The sequence below is a fragment of the Heptranchias perlo genome, chromosome 3 (genome assembly GCF_035084215.1).
Source record: "Heptranchias perlo isolate sHepPer1 chromosome 3, sHepPer1.hap1, whole genome shotgun sequence".
Lineage (NCBI taxonomy): Eukaryota > Metazoa > Chordata > Chondrichthyes > Hexanchiformes > Hexanchidae > Heptranchias > Heptranchias perlo.
Genome location: NC_090327.1, coordinates 115,329,551 through 115,356,342, shown reverse-complemented (window position 1 = coordinate 115,356,342; position 26,792 = coordinate 115,329,551). Strand labels below are relative to the sequence as shown.

Below are 26,792 nucleotides of genomic sequence, written 5' to 3'. Positions count from 1 at the left end.
TGGATATATTCCCTTGTACTTGTATTGAATGCTTGGGATTTCTATGTTCAAAATTCAAGTATTTGAGTCACTGAAACAGATATTGTAACTCATGTTATTTTTTTTTAAATTCTCCCCTCGAAACATCCCTCTTTTAACCACCACCAAATCAAGGGTTTAACTGATCATTTATTCATTTGTTACTTGTGGGGCCTCGTTGTGCATAAATTGGCTGCCGTATTTGCCTACAGAACAGGAACTGCACCAATAAAGTAATTTGTGGGTTGTAAAGCACTTTGAGAGGTTGTGATAAGGCACTATGTAAATGCAAATTCTTCCTTTCTTTTCTTCCAAAGGTAATTCGGATCCTATCTGCACCCCAGGCACACACAAGCACCATAAAGCTCGTGATAACTGAATGGCAATCAGGAGCAGTAGCCTTGGCTCACTTTCCCCTCGGCTCACCTTTCCCCTCCCCTACTGTAGCCTCAGTAGAGATCAGCTAATTTAGCACAAAGCAGGGATCAGATCCAGGACCTTGCTATTGTGTGTGGCTCAATACTACAACAGGACGTGCATTTATCCACTGTCATTGGCAGAGAGCCATTAAAGGGACAGGGTTACTGTGATAATGAGACATTTTGCTATGTATTTAATACACAATCAGTTATGAGATGACATCATTGCGTCACTGATTGTGCCTCTCCTGACAGCTCTCACTGCTGCCATGGAAGCTCAGACGGCTGCCGCCTTGGCTTTGGGGGTCACTGTTGACAGGGGCTTCCAGAGCGACATGTCACTCCTGCCCTCTGTTCTGGCACAGAGCTGCAAGATTGCTGAGGCACAGTCGCAGGAGAGGCACCTGCTGTTGTCTCACAGGATGATGGGCATGCCTGCTACCCCACCATCCACCTTGTTTGTGCTTCACAGCCAGCTGGGCGAGACTGCTCCAGCCCATTCCAAAATGCTGCAGTCTGCAACTAGGCCCTCGAGGCCCAAAGCTGCTTGAGATCACCCATAATGGCCATCTGTAGTGTCCTCAACAGAAGCTCAGCAGTCTTCCAACTCCCAAGCTGTAGCCACCAGGGAAAGACTTGGTAGGAGTAGTAGGATAGGTAAACAAGCACACAAATAAATTCAAAACTAATCTGCAGAAACAATGGGGTTGATATTAATCCCTCCATGATGGGCGGGAGAAGGGGTTGAAAATTAAAAATCGTAAAACGTGACCCCAACTCACTGCGTACGTGCCTGCTGCCAATTTTACAGTGACAGATATTGTGCCATGCGTGTGTCCCATCTTGGAGAGGCAGGACATTTCATTATAATATTTAAATCAGTCTCCCACAGTGCAGTTGGGAGCCGGGGAACCTGGCAGCTAAAGGTTGCCGGGAGCAGCTGGGTACAGCAGTTAGGTGCTGTTTAGAGCACTGCTTGTGATCCAGGAGGAGCAAACCTTCTGCCCATGAGCAAACCATCAACCCACAATCTTTCCCGATTGCTGGGGGCCATCCCAATGGTCTGTGGCTGTAGCCTTCTGCTACTGGCTTTCCCACCCGGCAGCTGGCCAGTCTCTCAATCTGGCCGGCTGCTGGGTCGGAAACAGAATTAAAAAATGGTGATGAGGTCCTGCCGTTAAATTCGGCAGGACCTCCGCGTCCTCGGGATTTCCAGGTTTCCCCCCCACCACCACCACGCTCCCTCCCCGTAAATAATTCAGTGAGCGAGTGATCACACGATGGAACAGGCTCCCTAGGAAGACGATGGAAGCAGTTAGTATCGATTCATTCAAATACAAATTAGATCGATTTCTTTCAGAAAATAACATTTTGGGTTAAAGTGTATGAATAATTTGAGACATGACATGTGGGAGGTGTAGCATGCTTGGGGGGAACAGGTGACTTTGGACCTATGGTTCTCAAAGCTCTCCACCATTGGGGTTTTCCTCACGTTATATCTGGGTCTGTTGTAGACTAATTGATGGAGATTGATTACTATGATTAGTCCATTATCGTTGTATCGTGACTACCAGGATGGCAGAAGGCAAACTAGATGGACTAGATTTTATCATCCAGCAATTCCTATGTTCCTAGATGTGATAGACAGTGACAGATGCTTGGAATCAGTGACAGTAATGCTTATTGCAAGACAGGCATGAAGGGCTTGCACAGGGTGATACATAAATATTTCTATTAACTGTTACACATGGAATTAAATTGTTTGATCAATTTGTTTTTGATTTGGATTTGCTGTTGGTGTTTATATTTTTAGTGAAGTGACGGCAAGACCCATAAGGCTGGACTGAAGGAAGTAATCAGAGAGTGGTATACTGGTCTCTTGCACATTGCCGATTTTCATCGCTCCACTATTGGCGGCCGTGCTTAGGCTCTAAGCTTTGAAATCCCTTCTCTAAACCTCTCCGCTTCTCTACCTCAAGTTGTTGTTGTTGTGGTGGTAGTAAGGACACTGTTAAGGATTGATGTATTGGGGATGGTTTAGGTGAATTGCTCTTCGGTGAGCTGCTCTCCGAGAGTTCCAGCAGCAAGGGGCACTGGTGCCTCTTCTCCTCCCCGACCTGTTCCTCCTCTTACTGCACTTATTGCTGCCCAGGTGGCTGGTAAGGGCTGATTCCTTGTTATTACAACACTGTGGAGCATGCAGCAGACAATCACAAATCTGGATACCCGCTCAGGGACGTACTCCAAAGCTCTTCCAGAACAGTCCAGGCAGCGGCGGTGTTGCTTGAGCATGGTGATTGTTTGTTCGATCACATTTCTTGTGGCGGCAAGGCTCTCGTTGTTTGCCAGCTCTGTAGCTGTGCGTGGCTTCATGACAGCAGTCATGAGCCATGCCTGGAGGGGATCCCTTGTCATCCAGTAGCCAACTTGTAACCTAATGGCCTGGTTGGCATAAAGGCGGCATAGAGGACAGGCGCACGATGAAAGATTCATGTCAGGATACCGGACACCGACCTGCACAAGGCGCTGCCTGTGGTTGAAAACCCTTTTGATTGAAGGCAATGAGAGTACAGTCTATGTCGCCGTTGGACCCTGGGATAGCCTGCCATGCAGGCGAAGCCTAGTGCTCTCTTGTCCTGCTTCGTTCTGTCCACAGGGAAGGAGATGTAGGTGTTCCTCCTGGCCTCAGTATCCTATCTGATACATCGGTGTACTGCGAACTGGGATCTGTCGCTGATGTCACCTGCTACATCCTGGAAAGAGGCCATGGCATAACAGTTAAAGGTCATGGTAATCTTGACAACCACAGGCAGTACTGTCCATGCCCTTGTTTGAGGCGTGAGTTGTCACTGCAAAAGGTGGCATAGCTCGGTGACAGCCTCCTTGGTGAAGCGAAGGCACCTGAGATATTCTCCTGAGTAAAGCTGAGGTAGGAGGAATGCTCCCTGAAGACCCACTGTTGGCATGGCCTCCTGCACAGTGCCCTCCTCCATCTTCTTCTGGCAGCTATTCCTGCTCTGTGGTGTCTTCCTTGCTGCCCTCCCTCCTTCTCCAGCCCCAAAGGTAGCCCGATCAGACCACCCATGACTGCAGCCAACAACAGAGCAACACACTAACAAAATCTTTTTCTCAGCTTTCAAACTGAACTTGCCAGAGTCAGAAAACAGACCAAAAAAATGCCCAAATGTTAACCAGTTTGAAATGACAAACCAGCTATTAACATGTAAGTACTGCATGAGCCCTTTAAATAACGCTGGTGAAGGGTCCTTCCCGCCTGTTAGTGCCACGAGTTGCTGGCCGAGTTTAGCATGTGGTGAGTCAGGCTTGGAAAAGGGTCCTCCAAGAAGTGCAGGACCCTAATTTGACTAAGTTATTCAGTGTTATCCATAATCCTGGCGTACGTTCTGGACACCCGCAGAAAAGCCCGATTCAATAGGGCGGGCAGTGCATTTCCTGCCCGCTGTATTGACTTAGGCGCCCATTTAGCAACCAGATAACGGGCGGATTTCGAGGCCAAATTGTCATGGTCACCACCTCCATTGCATTCCGGCAAGTTTTCCTGGGGTTTCCTCATGGGACGCCCAGTTAAACTTGGTGCTATGGCCTGCCACCAGACCCCCACTAACCACAGAATTCTGAGGTGTTGGTCTCGAATACAAGGGACATGTTCTAAGGGAGAGGGAGTCATGTGATGATTTTTACCTTGTATTTCTAATTATTTTCTGCAGTTTGGAGGTAATTTATTTTACAGTTGAGCATGCAAAAGGTTGCATTTTTCCTCAGAAGTACTTTGCCACACCTTGCTGCTTAGGTGACTTTCTAGTCAATTTAGTCAAATTGATATGTGGGCTACCGACATGCTCTCTGTATATGCAATTTAATAAAGATTTGCCTCCTCCTTTTGTCTTCAGTGCCTGCCTGTTTCTGAAAGCTGAATATAGTATTTTTCCATGAATTATTGGGTACAGCTTCTCAAACTCGATGCACAGAAACTCCAGACCCTCCATTCTCACACGCTCTTTCTCTATAGTGCTATGCTTCCTTAACTGGAACAGCCATGACCAGTGACTAGGGGAAGCTGGATAAGCACATGAGGGAGAAAGGAAAAGAAGGGTATTCTGATAGGGTTAGATGAAGTAGGTAGGGAGGAGGTTCGTGTGGAGCATAAACGCCGGCATAGACCAGTTGGGCTGAATGGCCTGCTCCTGTGCTGTAGACTCGACGTAACTCGTGGCCAACATTGACCCGGCTCCTCCTTGGGCATGCTTGACAATTGATTCTCAACTATTACTTCAACTTGGAAATATATCGCCGTTCCTTCATCGTCGCTGGGTCAAAATCCTGGAACACCCTACCTAACAGCACTCTGGGAGAACCTTCACCACATGGACTGCAGCGGTTCAAGACGGCGGCTCACCACCAGCTTCTCAAGTGCAATTAGGGATGGACAATAAATGCTGGCCTTGCCAGCGATGCCCACATCCCATGAACGAATAAAGAAAAGTCTGTCCTGCCAGGGCTGGGAACGTCTCAAGTGGACGTAAAAGATCCCATGGCACTTTTTCAAAGACAAGCAGGGGAGTTCTTCCCGGTGTTTTGCCCAATATTTATCCCTCAACCAACACCTAAAAAAAAATTATCTGGTTATTATCACATTGTTGTTTGTGGGATCCTGCTATATCCAAATTGGCTGCCATGTTTCCTACATTACAACAGTGACTACACTTCCAAAAAGTCTTTCCTTTCACTTTATTTTAAATACGCACTCCACTGTAAAATATAAATATGTTCTGCAAGCCCCACCATCATCTGGCCCTTGAATTCTCCACCACAGTCAGAAATAAAGACTTGCATTTATATAGTGCCTTTCACAAGCTCAGGTCGTCCCAAAGCGTTTTACAGCCAATTAAGTACTTTTGAAGTGTAGTCACTGTTGTATTATAGGAAACGATGATATCTGCCTTAAAATATTGGCTCCAGATTCTCACCTGAATCATGACTCCACAGTTCACTAAAACGGGGACTTGCTACCAGAACATAAATGTCACTAGAACTGTGGCAATGACCCTCCAATATCTGAGGCCACTGAGGAAATCACTAACTCGAATAAAGAGAGTAAAATTGGTCTTGGGCAATAGCAAATCAGCAGCCCATTTTACAGCCCGCCAATTCACTAGTGCTCGTTTTGCGCTTCCGCCCAACGTATTCAGCCGGTAAGCGAGTGAGCCACAGATGTTTGTCCTTACAGAATGGATCTATCTAAAGATCACACTGGGTAGCCATAAATTTGCTGCTGAGTAGTTTATGAAACAAGGGAGCCTATTTTGTTATGGTCACGTGCACAGAATAATGCATGGTAAGGTGAAGTCCGTGCTGATTTTTGCCAGCAAATGCTAACCAGAGGACACCAAGAAAGAAACTTTGACTGTCCACTTACAATACAGAATGTATAAGATCTGTCTTCAACAATCAGTAGTCATTTCGAATGGATGTAGATACCTCACTGGGGGTATTTTGGGAAGATCCAAGTTTTGAAAAAAACAAGAACAGATTGGAATGCTGACATATGAAGGGAAGGTTTGTGTTCCGTTCCACAGCATTGACATCCGTTGAAGAAAAACAAAAAGAAAACAGACTTAAGATGCCTCAACAATATTTGAGGATACGCTAATCTGACAGCTCTGCAATGCACAGCATACCTCTCAACAAGATCCTCAGGGCCTCACTCACATGTTCAGTCTTCCTTTGCATACTCAGAAACTCTGCACATCTTGAAATACTTTGTACAGGATTGGAGTAAAATGTTGCTAGTTTCTTTCATCCTTTTCAATATGATGACTGCTAAGAATTTAACAAAGGTGAACTTATGACAAATTATTTACGTTAGTCAACCAAACTGGATGCAGCTGACAATGACAGTTTCATGTATATAGGCTTATTGGAAGTGACATTTCGACTCAGCTCACAGTAAAAACATTACAGCAATTTGCAAGACCTGACAATGTCCTGAGTTCACAGTCAATGCCTGCAAGACAACAAGAAGTCTCCAGCTCTGTTAATGCTTTGTGACACTGAAGAGGGAAAATCACATAGTAGTAATGGATTTGCACATGCACCATGTCTGGCCTGAATGTTACTTGCCACCTATCAGACCAAGGCTGGATGTTGTCCAGGTCTTGCTGCATGTGGGCACAGACTGCTTCATTATCTGAGGGGTTGCGAATGGAACTGAACACTGTGCAATCATCAGCGAACATCCCCATTTCTGACCTTATGATGGAGGGAAGGTCACTGAGGAAGCAGCTGAAGATGGTTGGGCTTAGGACACTGCCCTGAGGAACTCCTGCAGCAATGCCCTGGGGCTGAGATGATTGGCCTCCAACAACCACTACCATCTTCCTTTGTGCTAGGTATGACTCCAGCCATTGGAGAGTTTTCCCCCTGATTCCCATTGACTTCACCAGGTTGGCACTCCATTTTTAGGTATGCCTGGTGCTGCTCCTGGCATGCTCTTCTACACTCCTCATTGAACTAGGGTTGATCCCCTGGCTTATTGGTAATAGTAGAGTGAGGAATATGCCGGGCCATGAGGTTAAAGATTGTGCTGGAATACAATTTTTCTGCTGCTGGTGGCCCACAGCACCTCATGGATGCCCAGTTTTGAGCTGCTAGATCTGTTCTTAATCTGTCCCGTTTAGCACAGTGGTAGTGCCACACAACACGTTGGATGGTGTCCTCAGTGTGAAGACGGGACTTCCTGTCCACAAGGACTACAACCAAGTAGCTTATCCTGTGCTATAACAGAGTACATTGTTATTTAAAGAAATACAATCTTCATGAAAAGGTGTTTGCCGAAATGTTCTTGGTTTGGGAAGGGAAAACTATAAGAAAAGCAGTTTTCATTACACAATGATGGGCTCTTGTGATAGCTCATTCATTGAGTTTTTAAGCTCTGTAGACCAGGATGGTCATATGTTCAATCTTGGTTTGTGTTGATTTTGGTGACAATGGTACAGGACTGCACTTGGCTGTGGTGGCCCTCACAGCTGAATATCTTGTTGACACTTACTGTTCAGGCTCACAAGTGAATAATAATAACAAGAACAACTTGCAATGATACAGTGCCTTTAACAAAGTAAAACATCCCAAGGCACATCACAGGAGCGATTATCAAACAAAACTTGACAATGAGCCACATAAGGAAATATCTGGGCAAGTGACCAAAAGCTTTGTCAAAAAGGTAGATTTTAAGGAACATCTTAAAGGAGGAGAGAGTAGTAGACAGGCAGAGTAGTTTAGGGAGGGAATTCCAGAACTTGGAGTCTTGGCAGCTGAAGGCACGGCCACCAGTGGTGGAGCGATTAAAATTGGGGATGTGCAAGAGGCCAGAATTGGAGGAGCGCAGAGATCTCGGAGGTTTGTAGGGCTGGAGGAGGTTACAGTGATAGGGAGTAGCAAGGCCATGGAGGGATTTGAAAACAAGGATGAGAATTTTTTAAATCGAGGCGTTGCCGGACTGGGTGCAAATGTAGATCAGTGAGCATGGGGTGATGGGTGAATGGGACTTGGTGTGAGTTAGTATATGGGCTGTGGAGTTTTGGATGAGCTTAAAATTATGGAGAGCTGGAGGCTGGCTGGCCAGGAGAGCATTGGAATAGTCAGGTGTAGAGGTAACAAAGCCATGGATGAGGGTTTCAGCGGCAGATAAGCTGAGGCAGGAGAGGAGATGGGCGATGTTACAGTGGTGGAAGTCGGCTGTCTTGGTGATGGAGCAGATATGTGGTCTGAAGCTCATCTCAGGGTCAATAGGATGCCAAGGTTGCGAATGGTCTGGATCAGCCTCAGACAGTGGCCAGGGAGAGGGATGGAGTCGGTGGCTCGGGAACAGAGTTTGTGGTGGGGACTGAAGACAATGGCTTCAGTCTTCCCAATATTTAGTTGGAGGAAATTTTTGCTCATCCAATACTGGATGTCGGACAAGCAGTGTGACAAATGAGAGACAGTGGAGGGGTCAAGAGAGATGGTGGCGGTGAGGTAGAGCTGGGTGTCATCAGCATATACATGGAGTCTGATGATGTGTTTTCGGATGATGTCACTGAGGGGCAGCACGTAGATGAGAAATAGGGGGACTCCTGAGGTAACGGAATGGGAGCAGGAAGAAAAGCCATTGCAGGTGATTCTCTGGCTACGATTGGATAGATAGGAATGGAACCAGGTAAGCGCAGTCCCACCCAGCTGGATAATGGAGGAGAGGCATTGGGGGAGGATGGTGTGGTCAAGCGTGTCAAATGGCGGCTTTGTTGAGTTCCAAGAGAGTGGCCAGCACCCTTGGAAACAAGTCAACAGGGTTGATTTTCATATTTGGAGCACATCTGTCAGGCAGTAGGTGGAGAGATCAAAATGTCAGTCCAATGTCATCAGCACAGGTCTGAACCATTGCATTCTGAGCGGTGATAGGCAGCCCGCCATTTTGGGGAGGTGGGAAATCCAACGATCCATCTGTGGAGCAGAGCCGGCAGCAAGGCATTACAGGGGAGGGCCAGGCTGATCGGGGTGGTCAACGAACCTCATTAGCAATGGTGCAGGTGACAGTCAGGGAGCTGCACAGAGAGGAATAATGCTCATCCTGATGCCAAACAAATTGCAACAAGACTTTTTTCTAACCTTGCCAACATTGCTCCCAGCGATCCCTTTGAGGGATGCTGGTTCTGGTTGTTTTGCACTCTGTGTAGTGACCGGGTCCAGCACTCAGCAGGGCGCTGCACTTACCTGTACCAAAATGGCACAGGGGGTCCTAATGTCATCGTAGAACCCCGATTAGCATGGTAAAATAAGACTCTCACCTGCTTCCAGACGGAGCCAAAATCCATCTTGAAAATGGCTGAAGGCGGGCCACGAGCAGGACGTTGTCGTTCAGTGTTTTTAAAATTTTGATCTTGTTACTGCCCCCTTCCCGCTTAAAAATGGGGCGGTAGAGACACCAAAATCGGCTACAACATCTTCAAGGGAAGAGAACCAAGTTGTTGAGAAAAGGAAAATGGTGACACTACGATACGATTTGACATAACCCGCTGAAGTGCAGTGCAGGGATGAGAGTTCTGCCCACCAGGAGGATGCACCCCTGACCCTGACCAATTTCCGGAATCAGGATCATTTAGATAAGTTTGGCAGGTTCCCCGTCCTCCAGCCTGGGAGCACCTGAGAATAGCCGTGGCACTGTGCTGTGGCTCGTCTCATTGTGGCAGGGCACAATGTTGCAAATTTTTGATTTGTTTTCTTTGAAAAGTCGCATAGATTATGCCCTGAGATCAATTGCACAGGCTTCTTCCTGCACTACGTATGGAAAGTCTGGATGCCAGATATGTACAGCATTCTGTGTGTCTAGATGCGGGGGGGGGGGGGGGGGGGAACAGAAGTGACGGGGATGAGCAGGGAGCTGGTGAAATGGAAAGAATAGTTAAGCTATGGAGCTAGTGTAGCTCGAGTGGAACATTTTACAAATCAGGTGTGTTTACAAACAAATGCTCTTTCATGAAGTTAGTGCGTGTTTATAAACCTGATGCACTAATCTAGCTGGATTACAATAGTGTTAAAAATCAAATTCGCACCATCCTAAACAGCATAGTCCATGTTATGTTTCTATTGGTGACACTGTAGATTGACATGCACCTATGTAGAAGAGTCTGGAGTCATACCAATCAATCAACGCAAATGTAACCATTGTGATCATCACAAGTGGACTCTGAGCCAATGGATGGAATACGATCACAGAATGGTAGCATAACTGAAGTATTGCTCCATAATATTTCACAGGGAAACAAAAGATTTTGTAATAAGATTGAGGGGGGAGTATCCCTGACTTACCCATACTTCAAAACAAATACCACAGTATTATTATTTATACAAGCTGAAGCACATGTCAATTGGAATTCACATATACAAATGACAGTATGTCCAACTTTGTTCCTCTGTCGCGTCATTGAACAGAAATGTTGGTATAAATTGATGTACGGCAATTGACATTGATGATAGTGCTAAAGGCAAGGTTAACAGGTATCAACCATCTCCTGCAAACCAGTAGAACATTAATTATAAAAAACTCTTTTAACCAGAAAGAGAGATATACAAGAGATAGATTACAATGAGTGAGACTCATGGATAACTCTTCTGCACCAAGCAAAACATTTAAACCAAACATTTAAAATATATTTTGAAAATAAATTTCTAACAGCACATCTGAAGGTATCAAAAATAATGATCGACTATCCACACCACATGAGCGACATAAAGAGGAATCTCAGGTGAGGCTGCTAATCATTGGGTTATATTTTTCTACTGGTGTCACTTGGACTGTACAGTACAACACCTACCTATTGTATAATATCTCTTGAGTTCACTCCGTCTAGTATTGCGTCTCTGTGTATTGGCAGCATTGTTCTGCTCCTCTTCTGAGGTGGTTGTCTTGAGAACAGTTGGGGTTTTGCCAGTTTGGGATGATGGATCATCGGCTGCCATTGGACTGCCATATCCTTGAGAAGTTATGTCCACTGACTGGGATTTTTTCTTCAGTCTGCAATACAGCAAGGGGATAGATGTTTCTCTGAGAAAACAAATAGGAGTGAGGTACTTTCTACATTTGTCTTAACCATTACTTATTGGGCGTGATTTTGACCCCGAGCCGGGAAGGGAGTGGGAGGGTCAAATTGCGGACAGGAAACCCAGAAGTCCTTACAATTTTGACATAAGGATGTCTTTTTTTTGTCAGTTTCCCATCCGACTGACTGGCCTGATTGACAGGCTGGTCTCAGTCAGAGGGAGACCAGCCAGGGAGAGGACGTGTTCAGGTAAGTCTTTGTTTGTATGGAAGGGGGGGGGGGATGGGTGGGCACAGGTGGGCATTGGGCATGGAGCATAGGTTGTTACGGGTCATAGGTTGGCATGGGATTCGTCAGTCAAGGAGGAGGGATTGGGGGTCAGTCACGGGGGGGAGGGTGTTGGGATCGGAGATCATAGCGGGGGTCCGCGATCGGTGATCGAGGATCAGGGTTGAGGGTCTGCGCTCATTCGGGGTGGGGGGGGGGGGGCGAGGAGGAGCGATCGGGGATTGGAGGTCCATGATCGTTGGGGGGTGATCGGGCCAGGGTCTGTGATCATTGAGGGGGGTTGCTGCAGGTAGGCTTGTTGGGCCTGGGGGAAGCGCTCCTGCTCCTCCGGCACACAAGCTGTGCCAGAAAGGCTCCTGTTAGTCTTAGGCCTTCTCGCCTCATTTCACGAGGCACGAAAGAGAAGGCCCGGGAATCCCAGCTCCCTGGAGTTGAAATCGGAAACTGTGAGAAAATGGAGGCCTGAAGCCTCCTGGGAGCAGGTTGGTCACCCACCTCTCGTCCTGCCCCGGTGAAAACCGGAAATGGGTGGGTTGGTGGCAGGTCTGAAATGGTTGCAATTTTGAATGCCCCCCCTGCCACCAACCCTCCCGTTTTTCACTGTTAAAATCATGCCCATTAGGTCATAAAGCACAAATTTAACAGTGGCATAATTATCTAACTAAACAGTTTCTGGTTCCCTGTGTACATACGACTGCATCCTACATCACAGCGATGTTTATTCTATTGATCTTACCAGATTGTTGTCACATCATCTTGAGCACTGGTTATAAGTTTATTGCCCAGCTGAGTTTAAATATAATCACTTCAGTATTGAGTAGTATTATTGTTCCTTCAGCATTGAGTAGTATTATTGTTCCTTCAGTATTGAGTAGTATTATTGTTCCTTCAGTATTGAGTAGTATTATTGTTCCTTCAGTGTATGAACTCCATAAAGCTTACTCACTAAATTTGCTGCTTTCTACCCAGTATTCTGGGCCCATAGATTTATTTCCCAAAAATTGAAGGCAGGCTTTTGCTTTCTTCAGACAGCAATGACTTACCAGTGGTGGAAAATTGATACCATCCTATCACAGTAATATTGTTGGTAAGCTCCTTTATATAACATTCAAATCTTTTGCCAGTGATACTTACTCATGTTATTATCTGAAGTAATAAACAATGCTACAGAGAAGGAAGGAACTTCCAATCCAGTGGTGAATTATGAACTGGGTGAAAAAACACAGAATCCTTTGTAAAACCTGCCCTTGATTGCTGGAGTCTGGAGTCACTAAGGACATTGGTGCAACCATTTCAACAACATGGATTTTGTTATTGTGGCCTTTATTTGTTTCTGTCCTAGTATTACTTTTGCAGAGAATGGGGGCAATTTTCTGAGTACACGCCGGCCACAGCAAACTGTACCTGCTGGAAGATCATGGGCAGTTTTCCAATGTGCCGTGATGGTGGGCACCATTTCTCACCGCCAGCATGTGCTCAGGAAGTTACCCCCGCTACATCTTTCTCCGGAATTTTACCTTGCTGAAGAATAACCTCTTTATGTCTCTACAGTGATGTCATATCATTTGACCTTTGATAATTGCAGTGGAGATAGGACTAGCTCCTCCTGACTTCTTTGTGACACTGGATATTCAACAACAAGTTGCTGCTATCTGCTAGGTCAGCAGTGGATGTGGTAATTTTCCGAGTGTGCGAAGGCAGCCTGAAGCCTCACCTGCCGCCTACGCATGTTGCAAATTTTGCAACCTTCCCACATGTGGCGTGTGTGGCTCCCGCTGTCATCACGTACTCTGCACAGGAAGGGGGTGAACTACAATCTGGGTGAAAAAGTGCAGAATAGTTTTTAAAACCTGCCCTCGATTAGCCAGGTATATGTTACCTCCTACCACGAGCCCATGAAGGACAGGGAAAAAATAGCAACGTGCTGGTAGAGGCAGGGGCACACTAACACCAGAATAATCGTATCCTTAGCCCCCACCTCCCCACAAAAAATCTGGCCTGTCCCCCATACCAGTTTAATTTTCTGTTTTTCAAATATTTATCCACTTCACTTTTACAAGCTATTATGGATTCTGCTTGCAACTCCTTTTCCATTAGTGCATTCCATGTCCTAATAACCCTCTGAATGGAAAAATAATTCTCCAAGCGAATGGGGCTAGATCAATGCAACTACATGAATTGGTTAATAAATAAAAGACTAATGACAGGAGAGAGAAAACCGCTGAGCATGGGAATCGGCTATAAGAATCAGCTAGTTATAGTGGTCCTTTGGGCCAGTGGTCACACTGATCACTGTAACTAAATTCTACAGTACATATGCACCGCACATAGGGGAGGAGTTTCCGCTGGGGTTCTCCCAATTTCCCGCTGTAACTTTGGCAGAAGATCAGTGAAACTCCAGGAGAAACTCCGCAAATGGCTAAAAAAAATTTACACCGTTTCTCCATGGTTTCCGTCTAACTTACATTGGGAGATCGGAAGAACCCCGGGGAAATTCCTGAAATTGGAGTGTTAATTGGAGAATCATTTTATGATTTAGAACTGGCTGCATCTGTTAGAGGGAAATTGCCAGAAAGCTGAACTAGAGGAGGTGAACTTGACAGAGTGCGAACCAGCCCTAAAGGTTTAATCGCAATTCAATCGATTTGGCCTTATGATGTGGATCATACTTGCCGATGTAAAGTAGATCCCGACTATTTAATTCTGTCTGAAGGAATGGGAAAGAAAGACCAGACAGTGGCACCAAAGCAATAAATATTGTAAATTCGGTTACAGTGGAAGATTGTTCAAAAGAAATTGAGGAAAAGGTTGAAATAGGGGACAAAGATTCTCCTGAATTTGACCAAATGCGCAACAGAAAATTGAAGCTGCTAATGCTTTGGGATCAGATTCCAAAAGGGAACAATTAAAGGAAATGTTTCAGGAGTTTAATTGTGGTGAAACCGATCTGCATGTGACTAAAATGCCTACAGATCCTAATTAAAAAAACCTATGTTTGTGTGACAGTACAGAATACCCGTGACATTTTACAAATATATACAAGAAATATTAAATACACTGATGAGGAAAGAAATGCCAAGTTTATTGAAGAATTAGTTAGGAGGGGAAAAGATATTCCTGTTTTTACAGAATTGAAAAGAAAAAAAAAGAGGAAGAAAATTTAACTTAATTTGAACAAAGGACAAAGTGCGTCAACAGCAGCTGCTCCTAAATCTAGCACCCTGGGGCCAAATGCCTTGCAAACAACAGCTTCACTAAAACGAAAGGAACTGGGTCACACTTCCACAGATACTAAGAACATGAATAATCAGCTGTGGACTACAATTTGGATTCTGCACATAAACGAGCTCAAACCCTAACATTCTCACAAAAGAATACAAGCTACTGAAGCAGAGGAGAAGGAGTGAACTGCTACCTGGTGTTGTGATTATTCCATTGTTTTCATGTTAGACATTGGTGGAAAAGATACCCCTCATATTGATTGTAACTTTTCCTTCACCACCTTAATGCATAACCCACAAGGTCATTTATTAGGGTTGGAATACAAAGATAAACCTATTTACTTTGCATCGCAAGAGGGGGATTATGTAATAAAAATACATCTGATAAACAAAAGTTATATAAAAGAATAAAATCAGCTCCAAACAGGCTGAAACAAAAAAGGTTGTTACATTATACCTCGTTAAAGATCACACAGAGAACAGATCGCAATAGCAACTTGCAGAGCCTGGCTCCAGATCGGCTGAAGATTTATTTAACTTAACTACATGAAAGACACCGAAAGAAAATAAATGTAGTGTCAATCAATCCTGGGTTTGTACTTGAAGGAGCCTATTGTTGGCAAGCTACCATCCCAGAGGTGATGTTACAAAATTACAAGGACTGTTCCTAATAACCCAACCACGTAAAGGAAGCGTTCGCTTCCTCACTGCCCTGCTACCTCACCATTTTCTACCTGGATGCAGGTTTACAGGTTACTTCTGGAACGGCTGACGTGACTACAAGAGAAAACCATGTGCTACATCACAACCGTGTCCATCAAGATATCTAGAGGGCCTCGACAAGCCTGAGCAAAACTATGAGTATATAAACTTTTGTTAAGGGGTTAAGTCTGAGATAGACTTTTGTTTTCCAAAAGGGTATGAATTTTGGAGAGTCACGGTATCACAGTAGGTACAGCACAAGAGGAGGCCATTCGGCTCATCGTGCCGGCTCTTTGAAAGAGCTATCCAATTAGTCACGTTCCCCTGCTCTTTCCCCATAGCCCTGTAAATTTTTTCTCTTCAAGTATTTATCCAATTCTCTTTTGAAAGTTACTATTGAATCTGCTTCCACTACCCTTTCAGGCAGTGCATTCCAGATCATTACAACTTGCTGTGTAAAAAAATGTTTCCTCATGTTCCCTTTGGTTCTTTTGCCGATCACCTTAATTCTGTGTCCTCTGGTTACCGACCCTTCAGCCACTGGAAACAGTTTCTCTTTATTTACTTGATCAAAACCATTCATGATTTTGAACACCTCTATCAATCTCCCCTTAACCTTCTCTGTTCTAAGGAGAACAACCCCAGCTTCTCCAGTCTCTCCACATAACTCCCTCATTCTAGTAAATCTCTTCTGTACCCTCTCTAAGGCTTTGACATCCTTCCTAAAATGTGGTGTCCAGAATTGAGCACAATACTCCAGTTGAGGCTTAACCAGTGTTTTATAAAGCTTTGGAATATCTTCCTTGCTTTTGTACTCTATGCCTCTATTAATAAAGCCAAGGATCCCAAATAATTTTTTTTAAACAGCTTTCCCAACTTGGCCGGCCACCTTCAAAGATTTGTGTATGTGAACCCCCAGGTCTCTCTGTTCCTGCACCCACTTTAAAATTGTACCATTTAGTTTACATTGCCCCTCATTATTTTGCCTACAAAAATGTATCATTTCACACTTCTCTGCGTTAAATTTCAGTGTCTGCCCATTTCACCAGTCTTTCTATGTCCTCCTGAAGTCTGTTACTATCCTCCGCATTGCTTACTATATTTGAGTTTCATGTCATCTGCAAACTTTGAAATTATCCCTTCGACACCCAAGTCCAGGTCATTAATATATATCAAAAAGAGCAGTGATCCTAATACCGATCCCTGGGGAACACCACTGTATACTCCCTTCCAGTCTGAAAAACAACCGTTCACCACTATTTTCTGCTTTTTGTTCCTTAGCCAATTTTGTAAACATGCTGCCAATGTCCCTTTAATCCCATGGGCTTCAATTTTCTAACAAGTCTATTACGTGGTACTTTATCAAATTTCAAAGTCCATATACACATCAACCACACTACCCTCATCAACCCTCTCCGATACTTTATCAAAGAACTTAATCAAGTTAGTCAAACACAATTTTCCTTGAACAAATCCACGCTGACTTTCATTTATTAACCCATACTTTTCCAAGTGCCAATTAATTTTGCCCCAGGCTATTGTCTCTAAAAGTTTCCCCACCACTGATGTTAGACTGACTGGCCTGTAATTGCCGGGTTTGTCCATCTCCCCTTTTTTGAACAGGGGTGTGACATTTTCAATCCTCCAGCACCGTCCAGTACAAAAGCAAGGAAGATATTCCAAAGCTTTATAAAACACTGGTTAAGCCTCAACTGGAGTATTGTGCTCAATTCTGGACACCACATTTTAGGAAGGATGTCAAAGCCTTAGAGAGGGTACAGAAGAGATTTACAGAGGATTGGAAGATTATGGCCAGAGCCTCAGCAATTTCCACCCTTACTTCCCTCAGTAACCTCGGATGCATCCCATCTGGACCAGGTGACTTTTCTACTTTGAGTACTGCCAATCTTTTAAGTACCTCCTCTTCATCTATTTTTAATCCTCTCCAATATCGCTACTACCTCCTCCTTTACTGCTACAATGACAGCATCCTCTTCTCTAATGAAGTATTCATTTAGTACCTCAGCCATGCCCTCTGCCTCCACAAGAAGATCTCCTTTTTTGCCCCTAATCGGTCCCACCCATCCATTGACTATTAATATTTATATGTAAGAAGTCAAAAAGTGTTTTTGTTATTATTGTTGAAGCAATTCTAAATCGTGCTTAAACGGAAGATGTTGTTTAATTCTAATGCTGATTTTCTAGTATATAATAAATGATTGTTTTCTTTACAAAGCCATGGTTTATGCCTGAAGTTTCTTTAGGAAAAAGAGCCCATTAAATTAAATCGTGTGGAGATAAGAAGGCATTTCCTTGAATTAAAGAACAATACCACAATCTGCCTTTTGTTCCTACAGGTCTCCATCCTTTCATACAGCATTTCTGATACATACAAATGACAACCAATTTTTTTTTAAAACTCCCTGGAGACAAAAAATTTTACCAATTTTCCTTTATCGTACTTCACTGACAGCCCTGAGAGTTTGTCTGACTACAGCAATCCCTCTCATATGTACAAGATGCAGCTTGTCCCATGTATGAAACACCAAGCTTTGCAGCTCTGCAAATGCAGCTTTTGCAGTGCGTCATTCATCCTGCCTTTAAGGGCTTAAATTCTCTCTCAATCTTGCTGTAATTCAAGATATTGCTTCTGTCTTCTGTACTTGCAGGACATTAGTGGAGAAGATTTGTCAAATAACAAGGTGAAAGGACAGGGTAAATCAGTGCTATATTTAGAAAAGAACAGCTCTGGTGTTTCTTCTGTTGGCTGGTTTCACTATTTGTCCTCAGGGCACGCTCTGCTCTCTGTAATAAATATTAAACAGCCCCTGGGTGGTCCTATATCCATCAGTTAATTTTTGTTGGCCAGATAAATCCAAAATCATTGTTCTGACCTCAAAGTTTTCTGATTTTATCCAGAATGTAGCATTAATGATACATTCATTACACGAGTGGAATGATGTTTTTATTTTGACCGATCAATGGTTAGGCCAAGTTCTTTTGTGCAGCACAACATTCTGAGATAAATTCTGCAAATTTTGACCCTAACTGCATGGAGCCAAATTTGCTGCCAATTATCACAGTTTGCATAAAAAAATCCAGCAGGCAGTAAAAATATTGGATCTGAATGGACCTGAGCGATGACAAATCACTTGTTCCACCTGTAGCTCAGTTATATACCACACAGGAACATTGTCTTTTTTCATCTAACAATTCCTAAGATCCATGTAATTCATCTCTGCCATCCTGGTACTCGCACAACACAACGATAATGAAGCTGTTTAATAATCTAAACATCTAATAATCCATGTGATTGATAGTAACATTATGACCCCATCGAATCTATGTTAAGGGCTCTTCCATTTCTCCTTTTTTTGCCATGTTATTTTCTCTTCATTTTTCTTCACCAGCGTTCTTCTGCCTTTATTTGTCTTGTTTCCTTTTTCACTCATTTGGTCTGTTTGTGTGCGTTGGTGTAAGTCAATTCTAAAAGGTTAAGACCTAGTGCAAATCTCACTAGAATGGTAATATGCTAATACCACACAATTCTCTGGGTCAGGCTATATGCATAATTCACACCTCCAGGTGCAAATTTGGATAGATGCAGAGAGTACACTAATGGTGGGAGTGGAAAATTTGCTGTATGTGAAATTTAAAGGGATGTTGACAATTAAAGGGTATATAAGTGGACACGGGCCGGGAATTTCCTTGGAGCTTCTCTTGCTCCGCTGCTGTAACCTCACCATAAATTCTTACAGCCGTTGGAAAAGTTCAAAACATACCAACCCATTGTTAGCAATTGACATGGCTGAAGGGAGAGAGGACAAAGATATCAAAGGCAAATGCAAAAGGGAAGGAAATCTAATGTGCAGGCATGAGTCTGGAGGTAAGTGATGGAGCAGCCTAGCTTTTGACCTGTTTGATGACTGTTGAAATGGGGGTGGCATTGCATAAGGTGGGTGCGAGGAGGGTTGCCCAGTTTGTCACTTTGTGGCACCATCACCAGAGTTGCAGCATGCTTTGAAGGAGGTGGAGGCAGGCTTGAGGTGGCTGAAGTTGCAGGTGTACTTGCAGAAGATGGCACAGCTCTACATCTGGCTCTCTAATGACCCAGATCCTGCAAAGATAGTTCCCCAAGGTTGTTGCTAGGTGGATGTGCCTGGGCCTATAGTTGGTGGCATTTTGGTGGGTGTGGGAAATCAGGGCACAAGCTGTTTTTCACCCTGCAATGCCATGTTTAATGCAATGCTACTGAAAGCACGTCATAATAAATCAGCCGTGTTTCAGTGGGTAGCACTCCCTCCCGCCTCTGGGTCAAAAGGCTGTGGGTTCAAGTCCCACTCCAGAGACTTGAGCACATATATCTAGGCTGACACTCCAGCGCAGTACTGAAGGAGTGCTGCACTGTCGGAGGTGCCGCCTTTTGGATGAGACATTAAACCGAAGCCCTGTCTGCCTTCTAGGTGGACACAAAAGATCCTATGACACTATTTCGAAGAAGAGCAGAGGAGTTCTCCCTAGTGTCCTGGCCAATATTTATCCCTCAACCAACATTACTAAAACAGATGATTTCATAATTTATTTCATTGCTGTTTGTGGAAACTTGCTATATGCAAATTGGCTGCCACATTTCCTACATTACAACAGTGACTACACTTCAAAAGTACTTTGGGATGTCCTGAGGTCATGAAAAGTGCTGTTTAAATGCAAGTTCTTTCTCTCTTTCTTTAATATGGTTGGAGTTCTTCCGCTGAAGCATCCAACATTACAGTTGTTCACGTAGGTATTCACATAGCTCAGTGGTGTCTTCAGGTCTGCTTTGGGAACAGAAGCTTTTACATGCATGAATTGTCTCCCAAAGCGAGGTGTTTTCATCTCTGTCTGGGGATGTTGGAATGTGGATACCATTGAGGGCAGTCTAACCTGCCTGGCATCCATCTCCATCTTCTTCCTAATACTTCAAATAGAGGATTCCCATTGGGAAAACCATCGGTGCTAGCAATTGCGCTGCGGGCAAAAAAAATATAATTTAGAATATGTGGCACAAAATGTCTTAAGTGCCAGCAAACAAATGATCAAAGAGAGTCCATGAATGGCCAAAAGACTTCCCTTTACACAGCAGTGCCCTTTAAATGATTTTCTGTCATACTTCTCAGTCCCTAAAAACCCTGAACACCTAGTTTCTTCCAACATTATTTACGTTAGACATCCTAGGGTAGAGTTTCCGTTTTGGACGCAATCAGGAAATTGCGGCCAAAATGCGCTTGAAATTGCACTGGTTAGGTTACAGTTCAAGTTTCTGCTAAGATTCATTTGCATAATCACAAATGTAAAATCTTCCATGAATCAGCGCAACCGACCAACGTAATAGCTCGTAATCATTTCTTCCATTAAAAAGTATTCCTTCATGTATTTAAGAGTGTAACCTGGTGCAGTTTTATTAATACAGCTGAAAATGGGTTTATCACCAACAATAAGTATTTTTAGTGAGGGTGTCCAGTCCTCCACCTGTGAGTAACCTGATTTAAAATCACTGAAAATTACTTTAAAAAAACTATACTGAACCATTTAATTGTTTCATTGATGTACACTAGAAGGTTTCTTAGTAAATTAAACATTTGTTGATATGAAAAAACTTTTAATACGTGCCTACTAGTGTCTGTGTGCCTAGGACAATGAGCGACAATTTGAAGAGTCTTTCCTAACCAGCACAATTGGCGGAATCTCGCAATTTTGACCTGGGGGCGTGGCCAGTTTTTGTGCAGGGCCTGATTCGGACAAATTGAATCGTGACCAAACGTAAAAGATCGCAGAAAACATGAGCGTGAATAGCTTTGGGTGTAGCTCACGTACGTTTAAAATTCCCCATTCTTTGGCGCTGGTTCGGCCGATTCCACCCGGATTGTGCTGATATAACTAGCGGAAATAAACGGGAGCTCGACCGCCCTTACAAATGTCAGGAAATTACACCCCATTCCCATATTTAAATGAAGATGCTTCAGATGGGAGCTTCCACTGCTAAACCTCAAGGCCAATCAGAAACAGAATTGGAACATAAAATAGACAAAGATTATTTGGAACTGATTTCCACCTAGGTTTATACTCTGTTACACTCCTGTGATGAACATTAAACATTTTTATCGAAGATTTAGCTTGGTATGAGCTTCTTTGTTTTTCTCCTGGTACAAAAGAGGTTAAAAACCAGCTTCACTTACAGGAGTATGTTCCACCTTATTTTTGATGTGTTTGTTGCGACATTTAGTTGTTTGTCAGAAGAAAGGAGAGGCCAAAACCCCCTCAGGCAGAATGTAATGAAATGTACTGTATCTGTAACCGGTAACGACTGTAATGCAAGGAGGCACCCTAGGGTGCTATGAACTGTATTTACAATGTATGGTGCGTAACTATTGATTGGACCGGGACCGTTGATTTGTACTGTATGCACCGTTGCAAATTATATGACTTGTGTTGTATTGTTTGAAGGGTGATTTGAATTGCATTGTATGTACCTTTACAAATTTTATGAATAACGTTTATTTTGAAATATAAAAAAAAAGCCAAATCTAACTTTGTGTGTGATTTATTTAAATCTATTTCAGATTGGCAGCTCCCTTGAATTGAACAGACAGTTATTTAAATTCTGCTTTGGCTTAGTGTAAAGATTTTCAACAGCCTGTCTTTTTCAAATCACTGAGTCTGTCTGGAACCTTTGAAGAAATTCTGTCAAAAGCCTCCAAAAAGTATAGGTGAGGCCAGACAGCTTCCATAGTTGGTGAGAAAAGGAAAAGAACCACAATGTAAAGAAATTCGTTATAATAGTTTAGCCTACCGCTTTGAACTGCGTATTTTTTTTCTTTTATAAAGAAATGAATGGGCCTATACTCTCTGGAGTTTAGAAGAGTGAGAGGTGATTTCATTGAAACAACTAAGATTCTGAGGGGGATTGACAGGGTAAATACTGAGAGATTGTTCCCCTGGCTGGAGAGTCTGGAACTTGAGGAATGTTGGATCAGTGGATTGAGGGTTACAGGAATACGCGAGAGGGTATGGTTGTGCGACATTGGTCAACTGAACCTAGGTGCTATTAAAGCATCCCTTGCCTCACGGGCAGCAATATGATCAGCTGGCCTTGCTTTCGGGTCCTCATCTTCTTCCTGACCATTGTCCCCCTCACCAGATGAGGAGTCATGAGTGCCTTCTTCATCCTGCACCTCCAGACCTCTCGTCTGCTCTATGGTTGCTTAGGTCGCAGCATGCAACAATGGTCCGCGACATCCTGGCTGGCGAATACTGTAAAGAACCTCCAGACCTGTCAAGGCACCTGAACCTTAACTTCAGTATTCCTATGGCTTGCTCGATTACGCATCGTGTGGTGATGTGGCTGATGCTGTACCTCTCCTGCTGTTGAGTGGTGGGCTTCCTGAGAGGTGTCATGAGCCAGGATTAAAGGGGGTATCCCTTGTCATCAAGCAGCCATCCTTTGAGATTGGTCCCAGGTCGAAACATGTTGGGGATATTCGACTGCCACAGTATGAAAGCATCATGGCAGCTCCCAGGGAATCGGGCGCAGACCTGCAGGAACCTTTACTTGTGGTTACAGACAAGCTGAACATTGAATGAGTGGCACTCCTTGCGGTTCACAAATGTTCCTGGCTGGTCAGGGGGTGCTTTGATAGCCACATGTGTGCGGTCTATAGCGCCATGTACCTGTGGGAAGCCAGCCAGAGAAGCGAACCTCAATGCTCGCTCTGTCTGACTGTTGTCGTCACACAGGAAGTTTATTTATCTATTTGCCCTGGCAAATAATCCATCCGTTACCTGCCTGATTCATTTGTGTGCTGCCGACTGCAAGACCCACACTATGCCTCCTGTTGCTGCCTGAAAAGATCCGGAAGCAAAGAAATTGAGGGCGGTAGTTACTTTCACTGCCACTGGCACGGAATGGCCACCAGATCCAGCAGGCAGAAGGTCTTCGTCAAGGAGGCTACAGAGGTCGGTGAGCACCTGACTTGACATTTGGAGCCTCCGAAAGCACCGCACCTCCGAGAGGTCAAGGAAGCTAAGCCTCTGCCAGTACACCCTATTGGATGGGTAGGGCCTTTTGCGAGCACGGACCTTATGTTACGGCCTTCTCTGCTGCCCACCAACAGCTCCCTCCTCAGCTCACCTTTGCTGCTGGTGCTCCTCTTCCTCCTCCTCTTTATCAGTCCAGTGTAGTGTAGGTGTTGCAGCACCCATAATCAACTTCTCCTTTTCTCCAAATCTCCAACCAATTCTATCACAAAACTGTAGCAAACCAGGAACTGAGGAAGTACCTGTGAGTTCAGAAGCTTTGTTCAGATCGGACCCCCTTAACTTTAAGCACATCGATAAAGTTGCGACCAATCTCCTCTCCGTTACCCTGGTGGCCTTGCTGACCTGCAGGAAACGCTGTGCTCCAGCAGTTAATTTCAATTCGGGGTCCCAACTGCATCATCAGACCCTGATTTAAATATATTCGTGCCTCTCCATAGACTCGTCGGCGCCGATAATTGCCGTCGTTAATACTGCAGCATCCGGGGACATGACAGGTTGCTTGATTTCAACATTTTAACCCCTTGCCCAACCCTGTCCCACCTGTCGTGGGGGGGGGGTTAAATTCAGGTCCATATCACACTAGAAACAGGAGTAGGCCATTCAGCCCCTCGAGCCTGCTCTGCCATTCAATTAGATCATGGCTGATCTGTATCTTAACTCTATTTACCCACCTTGGTTCCATATCGTTTAACACACAATCTCAGTTTTGACATTTTCAATTGATCTAGTCTCAACAGCTTTTTGGGGGAGAATTTTCCAAATTGCCACTGCCCTTTGTGTGAAGTCGTGCTTCCTGACATCACCACTGAAGGGCCAAGCTCTATTTTTAAGATAATGCCTCCTTCTTCTGGACTCCCCCACTGGAGGACATAGTTTCTCTCTGTCTACCCTAGCAGATCACATCTCAATCTTCTCTACTCAAGGGAATACAAGCCTTGTTTATGCAGCCTGTCCTCATAATTTAATCCTTTTAGTATAATTCTGGTGAATCTGCACTGCACCCATACAAGGCCAATACATTCTCCTTGAACAGTGAAAAGAACGCAATATTCCAGATATGGTCTAACCAGAGCTCTATGCAACTGTAGCATAGAGTCCACCCCTTTCTATTCCAGCCCCTTTGAGATAATGGCTATCATTCCGTAATCTTTTTGATTATTTTTTTTGTACCTGTCCACTTGTTTTTAGTGAAATCTAACTGCTCCTCTATGGTTCCTAGCTTTGTACCATTTAGACCATACTCTGATCTATCTTTCTTGGGTCCAAAATGGATGACCTCACACTTCCCCACACTAAACTACATCTGCCACAGTTTTGCCCACTCACTTAATCTATGGTTGCAACATTCTGCTCCCATCTACACTATTTACTGTGGCACCTAACTTTAATGCTGTCAGCAAACTTGGATATACAGCTCCCTATCCTTCATCTAAGTCATTGATAAATATAGTGATAAGCTGAGGCCCCCAGTACAGATCCCCAGGGGATACCACTAGTCACATTCTGCCAATTTGAGTGCCCACCCATTATCCCTACTCTCTATTTCCTACCTCCTCATCAATTCCCTATCTATGTCAATAGGTTGACTCCAATTCCATGAGCTTTCATTTTTGCTAACAGTCATTTGTGTGGAACCTTATCGAATGTCTTCTGGAAGTCCATGTAAATAACATCCATAGACACTCCCTTATCTATCACGTTAGTGACCTCCTACCAGGTACTAACATGTTAGCACTCTTATTCACTTGAAAGAAAAACATTAATTATTCCCCATGGGATTTTCATGATTCCTAAGAAAATAGATAAACCCCGATTTTACTAGTGTATCAAAAGCTTGGCTGTGCTTCCTTTGCTGCATGGGTTGTACCCATGCCGTGAGTGGGGGAGCTCCTGCTCTGAACTTTGCAAGGCAGACCTTTCTCCTTTTCAATCTGTTTTACCCATGTCAGACACCTCCCTTCCAGGCTGAAAAGCCCTTGTTCCTCCATATTTCCTCTTAACTCAGAGCTTTGACATTAGCGATCAGCCTGGTGGATCTTCTCTGTACTGCCCCCAGTAATTGAATGTCGCCCCTGTGTCTCAGTGACTAGGACTGACCAGAGTAATGTTCAGATTGATCACCACTTCAGCTGATTTATATTCTATTGTTTTGGCTGCATAGTTCAGCAATTTATTGGTTTTGTTGAATGCTGCTTTGCATTGGTTACATCGGTACATTGAGTCTGCAGCACAGAAACAGGCCATTCGGCCTAACTGGTCTATGCCAACGTTTATGCTCCACACGAGCCTCCTCTCTCCCTACTTCATGTACCCCTATATCCTTCTATTCCTTTCTCCTTCGTGTACTTAACTAGCTTCCCCTTAAATGCATCAATGCTGTTTGCCTCAACTGCTCCTTGTGGTAGCAAGTTCCACATTCTTACCGCTCTTTGGGTAAAGACACTACTCCTGAATTCCCTATTGGATTTATTAGTGACTATTTTATATTTATGACCTCGAGTTTTGGACTCCCCCACAAGTAGAAACATTTTCTCTACGTCTACCCTATTAAACCCTTTCATTATTTTAAAGACACCCCTCAGCCTTCTGTTTTCTAGAGCCTGAGCCTGTTCAGCCTTTCCTGATAAGTATATCCTCTTAGTTCTGGTATTATCCTTGTGAATCTTCTTTGCACTTTCGCCAATGCCTCTATATCCTTTATATAATATGGAGACCAGAACTGTGCACAGAACTCGAAGTGGGATCTAACCAAGGTTCCATACAAGTTTAACATAACTTCTCTGTTTTTCAATTCTATCCCACTAGGAATGAACCCCAGTGCTTCGTTTGCCTTTTTTATATGGCCTAATTAACCTGTGTTGCTACTTTTAGTGATTTGTGTATCTGAACCCTGAGATCCCTTTGCTCCTCCACCCCATTTAGACTATTATTTTCTAAGCAGTATGTGGCCTCCTTACACTTCCTACCAAAATGCACCCTCTCACACTTGTCTATATTGAAGTTCATTTGCCAATTACACACCCGTTCTGCAAGTTTATTAATGTCTGCTTGCATTTTGACGCATTCCTCCTTTGTATTAACTACAACCCCCAATTTGGGGTCGTCTACAAATTTTGAAATTGTACTTAGAATCATAGAAAATTTACGGCACAGAAGGAGGCCATTCGGCCCATCGTGTCCGCGCCCGCCGTAAATGAGCCACCCAGCCTAATCCCACTTTCCAGCACTTGGCCCGTAGCCTCGTAGGTCACTGCACTTCAGGTACACATCCAGGTACTTTGTAATGAGTTAAGGGTTTCTGCCTCTACTGATTCCCGAGTCCAAATCATTAATATAAGCTGATCACAGAGAGCCAGCATGGATTTGTAAAGGTTAAGTCATGTCTAATGAAACTAGTTGAATGTGGATGTTATTTATATGGACTTCCAGAAGGCATTCAATAATATTCCATATAAGAGACTGTTAACAAAAAT

At 44.0% G+C, this 26,792-nt stretch overlaps 1 protein-coding gene across 2 annotated transcripts in view; it reads right to left on the bottom strand.

Moving 5' to 3' along the window:
* oxr1a (oxidation resistance 1a) overlaps positions 1–26,792 on the bottom strand; it is a 701,118-nt gene that overhangs the window by 501,385 nt on the left and 172,941 nt on the right. For both annotated transcript variants that reach the window (XM_067981541.1, XM_067981543.1), the window contains exon 3: positions 10,808–11,007. In XM_067981541.1, coding sequence (XP_067837642.1) covers positions 10,808–11,007 — 200 coding nt within the window. The remainder of the gene's footprint in view (positions 1–10,807; positions 11,008–26,792) is intronic.